The 9659-nt window shown below is 45.3% G+C and overlaps 1 protein-coding gene across 3 annotated transcripts in view; it reads right to left on the bottom strand.

Annotated features, from left to right (window-relative positions):
- The window catches only part of TFAP2D (transcription factor AP-2 delta), a 53991-nt gene extending 48376 nt beyond the window's left edge, over nt 1-5615 (bottom strand). Inside the window, exons 1-3 of one of the 3 annotated variants that reach the window (XM_030946445.1) lie at nt 5577-5615; nt 4095-4592; nt 559-619 (exon numbers count right to left, since the gene is read on the bottom strand). In XM_030946445.1, coding sequence (XP_030802305.1) covers nt 559-619; nt 4095-4592; nt 5577-5615 — 598 coding nt within the window. Of the gene's footprint in view, nt 1-558; nt 620-4094; nt 4886-5576 lie in introns of those variants that run through there. The other 2 variants (XM_030946446.1, XM_030946444.1) reach the window with 2 other exon arrangements.
- Between the last annotated feature and the right edge of the window lie 4044 nt (nt 5616-9659).

The following is a 9659-nucleotide window of genomic DNA, read 5'->3' as shown; positions in this document are numbered from 1 at the left end:
AAACTTCCCGGGACATTCAAATTTCGCAAATTCTGTAGAGACGTGTACTTAACACGAGTTCCAAACCTCCCCTCTAACTTTGATGTTCGATATTTACACTGACAGATGGTTATCAAATGAAGTGACACTCAAAAGCGAGTTCCACACCGGTCTGCAGCGCTACTGAAACCACATTTCCCAAAAAACTCCTTTTTTTTTTTTTCCTCACACGAGATCAAACTACCGACTTAACAGCCCGGCGCCAGGGAACACGTTTCTCAAACTATCAGGGATCATCCCGATTAAACGCGCAATGTTACACCGAGTCAGGAAAACTCTGAATTCAGAGGGAGTATCCGGGAGCTACGGAGGAGCAGATCGTTTGTAAAGTGCAAATGGACTGTGAAATGCGAAGTGCTCTAAGCGAGTTTGAAATTACTTCTGACAAACGGCAAATTACCACTTTTTCGGCAGTAAATCCAAACTACGCCAAACAGTGGGGGAGGGAAAGGCAGGGAGAGATGGAAAGGCATGTGTGTTTACAAAAACTGATAGACGCAAGTATTTGTAACCTCTTACCTCTTCTTATCACACCTCCTTGCCCGTTGAGTACAAGTCCACACTGGGCCTCCACTGAGCTCTTAATTAATGAGGGGAAAACAAGGGAAGAAAGGAAATAAAGAAATCAGACACGGAAACCCACAGAGAGATCACACAGCTTTTGCTTTGTTACATGACTCGCCTAAGAACAATAGTTAAGGTGAACTGGAAAAACACAGTTACTCTCAGAGAACCCAAGTGAAATTCCCCCTCCATCCTGCCATCTGCCCCTACCCCACCAAACTCAGAATAATTTTCCTTTCATTGCCATTTAAATACGAATTTATCCCGAACTGGCAACTTAGACTTATCGGGATAGACAGACAAACCAGTACTTTTGAGACAAGTGTATTCCCTCTCGACAGTTGCACGCAAAAAGCTAAAAATGTACTTTTCTGGTTTTGTATGTTTAGCGGTATATTTATATTCGGGCACAGCTAAATTCAGATGTGTTTTGGGACACGCATACAGCGACTTAGAAAGTGTGCACAGAAGTAGACAAAGAGCACAAACAACAGATGACTTATTGGGCTTTGCCGGCTCCACAGAGTCGTGAGGGTGCTGTAACAATGCGTGTGTCCGCACATAGGTGGGGATGAATATGCATCTGTGTGCGCACACACACAGGCACCCATGTGTGAGCGAGGGGTGAAGAACCATCAAAAAACCTGCCTAGGGCTTCTGGTGCACGTCCGAAGAGATCTCACTTCTTTATTCTCCTGTTACAAGGCTGATTATTTGGGGATCTTCGCCCTCCTTAATAAATATTTTTATTGGAGTGATAAAAGACTTGAAAGGGTTGGGTTTTCTTTGGGTTTTTCCTTATGTTGGGGTTAAAAAAACACAACAAACCAAACCTAAATCTTTGCCCAGTGGAAATGTGTTAAAGACGCATTTTCCTCTACAAACAAACGAGGTATTGGACATGAAAGAGGCCTTTAAGGGTGTTAACCTATTCAACAGCCCGTGAAGAGTTAAGTAAATGCGGAGAGAGTCGGTGCATAATAAAAACCCCACTTTACAAAACAATCTTTACAGTCCTGGCTCTCTCCCCCACTTTCACCATATTGGCCCTGGCCCTGTAAGACCTTCCTTTTCAAGGCCCTTTTTTATTTTAAGTGTTCTGCCTTAAAGTGATTATGAAATCAATATGAAAAAAACTTGGCGACTGAGCATAAATTAAAGCGGTGATGGGAAAAGGTGTGACAGTTTTCTTTGTTGCCCATGGAAAATCTTTTTAGGGCACTGAAAGATGCCACTCCAGCTCCAAGACTGTTTGCATCTGTTAGGCTGACTTAAACCGCCCTCGAAACTATTGGACATTCACTTAAAATTCTGTGCAGGGAAAAGTATATTTACATTTGTTGCATTTGAAATGAGGCATATGCTGATGAACGTTTTAAAAAGAGAGACTAAGGAGAAAGGGGTAGACTGGTTAGACCACAATTTTGGTTTAAAAGTATTTCTGTGCAGTCCTGTTTCTGCCCGCCACCAAAACGCTTCCCTCTACACCCGCAGTGATATTCGCGAGAGTCCAAATTTGTTCTGAATCATCCAAGTCCTAACGACAAATACTAATATTTTCAACTTCTCACGCTCAGGCTTTTTGAGACCTCTGCACACTCCCTCTTGTGTTCGGAAAAAGAGGGAGGAGGAAAAAATGAAGAGATTAAGTACAAAGACCTAAGCATTTTATTTGATAATAACTTGTGATCGAAAAATTAATATTTTCCAAAGGAAAGCTGTTGATTTTCTTCTTCGTTAAATAAATAAAAAGAGACTGTGCCTCTAGCAGCTTAACCAACCTTTTTTTTTTTTTTAGAAGGGAAACATGTTGTTTGGTCGGATGACATTGCATAAATGACCAGTTGAATGGCACTAAGTCGAAAATTGGATAAACTATGGTGCTTTTTTGCCCGGGACTTAGGCATTGTCTGCTGTCTTGCAAACGTTCCTAATCCCCTCTTTTGAAAAATACAAGGCTTTGTGCCTGCCAAAGAAAAAAAATTTGTACAGATACAAAAAAATCAGCAGCAGACGTGGTTATAAAAAGGAGTAAATAGGTTTTAGTTGGGGTTGAGCAGTGAATGGCAGATTTTTTTTTAGGGGGGTGACATAAGGAGATCCTTGTGAAAAATGTAAACAAAAAAAAATGGCCAGAGAAGACAAAATTATATAGTGAATTTTTGTGGAGAAAACTAGGTTTAAATAGCTAGGTCTTCTACATCTGAAGTATAGAAGATAACATTATTTGTTGGTGGGTTTATTTTCCTCCTAAAAAAAATTAATTTGTTTTCCCTGATATATATTGTTTGGATTATTTTTTTCGTGCTTTGATTTTAAGGAAAGAAAATAAACCTTATTCATTTTGCAAATTTCGGAGTGATTTTTTTTCCCCACAAGCCCTTGACCGCTACATCTTTTTGGGAGGTCCACCACGGCCAGCTTTGTATGCCAGGGAGCGAGGTGTGGGGGAAAAGTAAGTACAGTAACTACGGTCCCGTTTGTCTCTCCCTGCTGATGGGGAAACCCTCAGTTCCTCAGCTCGTCGGGGGAAGGAAGGTTTGCTTTTTGATTTGGGACACATTTCGGAGTGGAGGTTAGATACAGGATGACGTTCTTTACAATTTTGGAAACCAATTTCATTTAAGCAATCGGATCAGTTTGGCGGAGGTGAATTTTTCGCGCGTGGGAAAGGATTTCTGAGCGGATAAAGCTGAGTTTTTGATACACAGAAATAAAAATTTTTAGATAGGTCCAGGTGCCGGTTAGGGTGGAGCGGATGAATAATTGGATAGACAGACAGATGAGTTCAGCTTTATCTGCTTTATCTCTCACCCTATTAACACCTAGATCGGATTTAGCGAGGCATTTTTATCATTTTGACTTTTTTTCTGACGAACATTTGTTCCCGTTTATCTCTTTCCTCCCTCATATCTCGAAAGGTTTGCCTTTGTAGGTCTGTCGGAAAACAGATTTATTTCCTGCCCTGCCTTTTTTCTCTTTTCCTACTCCATGCTTTCCTTAAATCATTTGCCTTCTCTGTCGCTGCAAAGTGCTCCTTGCGCCGAAAGAGAGGAAAAGTTTAGGAAAAGCAAGAAGATGGGTTTGCTCTGGTTTGATTTGGGTTCCGTGTGACTGGGTAAGGAAGTGTGACACGCACACTCACCCCGAGATCTCCGGGGGACCCCCACGGTCTCAGCCACCACAGAGACACAACCCACGCGGCAAAGGCAGGCGCGAGGTTGGTTTTGTTTAATTTGCTTGTTTGGCCAAAGAAGACCGCTTGTTTAGTTGATTTTTTTTTCTTTTTTTCTTCCCCTTCCATATTTTTTTCTTGCTGCTACTAATCTGGAAGGGACGGGCGCTGCATCGCGTTTGGGATGAATCTTCCCTCCTTTGTATGAGCTATTCCGAGCAGAGGAAAATGGGGGTGGGGGGGGGGGTGGTGGGGGGGTCCAGGACAGGGGGAGGGGAGGGGAAGGCACCTCGAAAGGAGATCGCGTGCTATTTACCTGCAAATCGTCTGCTCCCGAGGCTGCAAGCCCGAGGCTTGGTCCTGGCAGGAGTCTTTGATCTGGATGCATCCCATATTGGGATCCATGGCTCATAAGAGACAGGTCGTGGCGGCGGTAAGCATCTAAGCACCCCAGCTCTCTCCTCTGCTCGTCCAAGCAGGAGGACTTGAGTGCCCGCGCATTGTGCAGGTTGATAAAATCAGTGGGTTCTCCATGGTGGATCTGCTGGTAATATTGCTGGGAGTGGTGGAGAGAGTTCAAGGAGTAAGCGTCGGGGTTGACTGCCGGGTGGCTGTGTTGGAACTCGTAGTGGAAGGACTGGTGGTGCAGTGGGGTGTACTGGTGGTTAGTGGAGAAGTACGGGGAGGCGAACTCGGTGCCCGTGGTAGAGTAAGTGAGAGGAGATGAGGAGGAATAGGCGACGGTCGAGTTGGCCACAGACTCCAGGCATCCAAGCTGCATCAAACGGTAACTGTTTGATCCGTCATGACGTATCTGAAAGGAAGAAGTGAAAAGAAGACCCCAAAACTGGAGGTTTGTCATTGAAAACCCCGGGTACGGTTCTTCCAAGCACGCTGTCCTGCATAGCTTCTCCCCCTGCAGAAGCGTCTAAGCCTGCGAGCGGCAACCCCAGCAACAAAAGATCCTTTCCTACCTTGGGCTGGTGCCATAAAGGTCTGTTCAAAAAATCATAAACAGCCCAGCCTGCCCTTAATACTGTCAAGCAAAAGGAATCCACGCACTGAAATAAAAACTATCTATCTATCTATCTATCTATCTATCTATCTATCTATCTATCTATCTATCTATCTATCTATCCATCTATTCATTCATCTATCCATCCATCTATCCATCCACCTCCTGATCACAGCTGTAATATCTGGGGCTGACACAAAAAAAAAGTCATCAAACAGAGGAAACTACCGAGAATACACACAAGTCCCGTCCCTATGTTGCAGCGTTACACATTGAGAAAGCTTTGCCGCCTGGTTGCCTTCCTTCCTTTCTTCCTTCCTTCCTTCCCTTCTTTTTTTTTTTTTTTTTTTTGAACCCCTATTTTTCTTTCTTTTTAAAATAACGAATCAGATCCAAAATTCCCCCCCTCTTTTCCCTGCGTTTCGAAAGAAAGGAGAGTCCTGCTTTTTAGCGAGAACTCCCCATTCCTGGCGAGCTGGTGGTGATTTCTCTCCACTTCATTATATTATTAGGGGTATTATTCTGATTTTCGTTCTGGCAACGGTTTTAACGTGGTAATGAGTTGCCCTTGCTGGCGACAGATGTCATAACGAATTTTCTCTCTATACTTCTTTAAGTTATCTCTGAAGCCGGATTATAATTAAACGTAACGGTCCAATATGGATTTTAAAAAAATGGAAACAACCACACAGGCACATACACACACACACAGATGCACACACACATCCACACACACGCGCACACTCTCACACACACACACACACTCTCACACACACAAAATACCTCTGCATCGTGGACGAGACCTGGAAAGGTAGTTGACATTTTTTGGTTCTCCGAAAAAAAAAAAAAAAAAAAAGAAGAGGAAAAAACCCCAACTCTGGATAAAACTCCCCTCTCCAAATTAAAAAAAAAAAAGGAAAAAATTGAAAAATCCAAAGTTCATGTATTTCCCCAATTTTTTTTAGAAAAAATCTCTACAGACAGAGAGAATTTGCAATGTATCTGCATAGATCAGATCTCTCGCTTTTCCATGCACCTCCTTAAAAACCTGTAGGAACAAAATTTTCCCTCTGCACAAAAGCTGCTCCCTGGATCAGATTTTGTACTTGCTGGGTATTTCTTTGGCTGATGTCGTAGGTCCCTTGGTAATATAGAAGTTTTGAAAATTAAGCATCAGCACTGAGAACTGGGAGGACAATAGATAGAGGAGCTTCATCCCAGGAGACAAGGAATAAATATTGTATCTTCGCCTAATAAGGAACTGTAGGTTCTTTCAACATTTTTATACAATTTTTCCTCCACTCTTTAGAATGCTTTTTCTTACCCAGGCTAATATGGGAACTAATCTGATCGAAGGGGGTATTTTGTGTACATTTTATTGGGAAGACATAAAGCTAATATATACAAATATATATTATTAAACCATCCTTTTCAATAGGTAAGTGCTCCTTCCTGTTGATTATACTGCTTCTAAATACTGACCAGAATCTAAGATTGCACATTTGTATGTGTGTCTGTTTAAGTGTATTTTTTTTTCCTAAATGAAAACGATGTGGTTTGTTTTGGTTTGGGTTTGTATTTTTTTTTTTACCCTTTCATTTACATCGAATTTAAGTCCACCCCACACTCCAACCTGCTTTTAAAGCTGCCTAATATGTTATCTTACAGGCTTCTTTAAATAGCATTTTCAAACATAAAATTAGGGTGAGACCACAAAGTATCACTGCAGTGACATATGATATTATGGAATTATACATAAAATACATATAGATCTACGGAATTACATCTGTAACAGGCGAAAGGAAAAACAGGGAAGGGGACGTAAGAGCTAAAGACCACTGATAGCTGGTTCGACATTTCCAAGTGCCGATATATTTTGGAGATGAGAGCGCACGGAGGCTGCGTAGCCCTGGGTGGCAAAGCTGAAGGGGTACGTGATTTATTTATTTAGTGACACCGGTCCGAGGAGCTGCCACTCGGGGAATGAGTCCTGTGTGCCTGCTCGGCGCCCCCCTGCTCCTGTGCCCCCAGGTAGCGGCTCTGCAGCCCCGCAGCCACTGCGGGCTCCGCCCGGGGAGCGCCCGGGGGCGCCGCCCGCTGCCGGGCGAGCTCGGGGCGCCGGGGGGGGAACTCACACACCCTCCGCGAAGATGCCAGCCCAAATGGCATGTCCCGACGGGGAGGCTCTGCTGATGGCTAGCTTCCACCCGAGATAAGCCTGGAGATAGGCGAGGGTGTAACTTGCTTTTAATTGCCATTTAATTTGGGTCGCGTTTAAGCGTTTAAGCTGCGAAGGTGTCTTAATAATAAGCCGGAGGCAAAGAGGCATGTGGCTCCCTGCCTTGCTCTTTCCTCTTTATTTATTTATTTTTTTTTTAAGGTCCAGGTTTTGGGAGGGTTTATTGGTATCTGTTCATGCAGGCTAACAGGAGCTGTCACTCAGCCCTCTTTTCTTCCTACAAATGGACAAAGGCACACGACTGGAATGGAAATGCATTGTCTGAGATGGGAAAGTGCGGGTATCCCGGCGGGCGGGGGGGCAGCGGGAACACATCACACCTCTCCAGAGCGCTGCTGGGGAGAGGGGCTCCACCCGAGCCCCCCGCCCCGCCCGGCCCGGCGGGGAAAGGAGGGAAAGAGGGAGGGAGGGAAGGTAGGAAGGAAGGAAGGAAGGAAGGAAGGAAGGAAGGAAGGAAGGAAGGAAGGAAGGAAGGAAGGAAGGAAGGAAGGAAGGAAGGAAGGAAGGAAGGAAGGAAGGAAGGAAGGAAGGAAGGAAGGAAGGAAGGAATTGCTTTTTTCTACTCATTTGCATTTCCTACAGTTCTAATACTGCTAATGGAACATAAATATTTCTCCCCAATATGTAATTGAAAAAAATATCCAGAATTTTCTCCAAGTTCAGATTTTGTTTGATCTTCTCAAGATTTTGATACTTCAGAGAATTGACAAAAACCACAGGACAAAACCCACCCTAATGATGTGAACAAACTTTGCCCTTTCCAGCACCTCTCTGGAGTGTGGCGAGCGCAGTGGAATCAGCCACACCAGCCTCGAGCAGGGAGACAGACAAACAAAGTTAACAGACCGTGAACGCACCTTCCTAAAGGAGGGAGAGGCTGGAAAGACACTCCTTCCCTTCGAGAAGGAAGACAAGCACCCTCCCAAACATTCATGGCAGAGCACTCCGCAGCCCTGTTGACTTCGGTTCTTTGCACTGTGCCACTTCAGTCCCGTCTATGTGGTTTGGTTTTGTTCTGAGAAGGGATGAGAAAAAGTTTTCCTCCACCTGGCCAAACAAGCCCGGCTCAGAGCATGAGCGGGGCGCAGACGGCACAGAGGGGATGGGGACAGGACGGGGTGACCGCGGCAGAGGCGGCGCGGAGCGCACCGAGCCCCGGTCCTGTCCCCATCCCCGAGCCGTGACCGAGGGCGCTCCGGGGCAGCCGCACTCTCCAGCGAGTCACCCCACGAGACACTTGCTCCTTTACGCACTCATTTATTTCATTTTCAGGAAATCACGGGTGTGAGAAAGCGATGTGGGGGCAGATTCCTTTCCTTTCTGCGCCGTGGGTGCCGCGGTGCGGGAATCACCCCGGAGGACGCGCCCGGCGCAAGGGCCGGTGCCTTCCCAGCGCTCTGCCCGAGCTGCCAGGAGATCTCCCCGCTGCAGGAGATGGGTTTTGCTAGAGACCTTCCCCCGTCCCGACCCCTTCCCCCTCCGTGCCCCCTTCCCACGCGCACGCAGCCCAGCCGAGCCCACCGCCACGCTCCCAGCCAGCCCGGAGCCCAACTTCGTTTCAAACAACAACAAAGCCACCAAAATGGTTTTGTTTGGAGGAAAGTTTATAAGAAACCCGGCTTGCCAGATGCACGTTACTGGTCAGTTCCATCTGTTAGCTTCGTTTACAGACCCTAGAAAAAAAATCATATAGACCGTTTGCGCTTTTAACTCCCCCCAATCCAATTAATAACGCGAGTCAAACTGCAAAGCACTTATTAATTGCTCCCAAAGAAAAATCTTTCAGGAAAGTTAATTGGGAGCTTTCTGATTTTCCAACCAGCGCTATGAACAGAGCAGACAGACTTTGCCTTGAGTTTCATTGTGGCTGAGCACATTGTTTATCCCCTGCCTAAAGTTTGGTTCTGCTTCTGAGCTACAGATATTTTTATATTATATTTTTAAAAATTCATTTTAAGGACTGTGTAAAAATCGGACTGGGCTGGGAAGGGTGGGGATTTTGAGGGGAAAAAAAGCCAAATACACAAGAAAATTAAAAGTTCCTCTCTGGGATCTTCTCACTTCCCCTGATTCATTGAAGTGTGCAAAGTGTCTGGTGCTGCTGCAGGGACACAGTCTGGGCTCGACGTCTGGCTGCTGCAGGAGAGCAGCTCCCGAGACTCACAGAGCTCTCTCACCTCCTGCTTGCCTTACAAACGTTTTCCAGCATTTAGGAGCCTGGAATCACATTTTCCCCTTTAATTGCTCCATCCTGCTTTAGCTCCTGCATTTTGCTGGTTACCCAATAATAGTTAAAATTATTCTTGATTAAGAGAGTTCTTTTCCACTGAAAGTCACCAAAACGTGGTCTTGCTGGACCTAAACTTCTGATGACTTTTACCGGAGTTTCTTGTGTCTGAATGAGACCAGAGTAGTTAAACCATCACAGGCAGCTGGAGTCAGCAATGCTAGGGTGTTCATCAGCCAGAAAGGGTTTTTGCAGTCCATCCCCTTTATCCACTGCAATTCCTAAAATTTGAGGGCTTGGGGCTTTGGGAATGCTCAGCTGACCCAAAAGAAAAGCAGCCCTGAGGTCACTTTTGTTCATGCCTGGGTGCTGAGCATTGTTTGCAGACCTATTGCTGTTG

The sequence above is a fragment of the Camarhynchus parvulus genome, chromosome 3 (genome assembly GCF_901933205.1).
Source record: "Camarhynchus parvulus chromosome 3, STF_HiC, whole genome shotgun sequence".
In the NCBI taxonomy this organism is placed as follows: Eukaryota; Metazoa; Chordata; class Aves; order Passeriformes; family Thraupidae; genus Camarhynchus; species Camarhynchus parvulus.
This window is presented reverse-complemented; position numbering and strand designations above follow the sequence as displayed.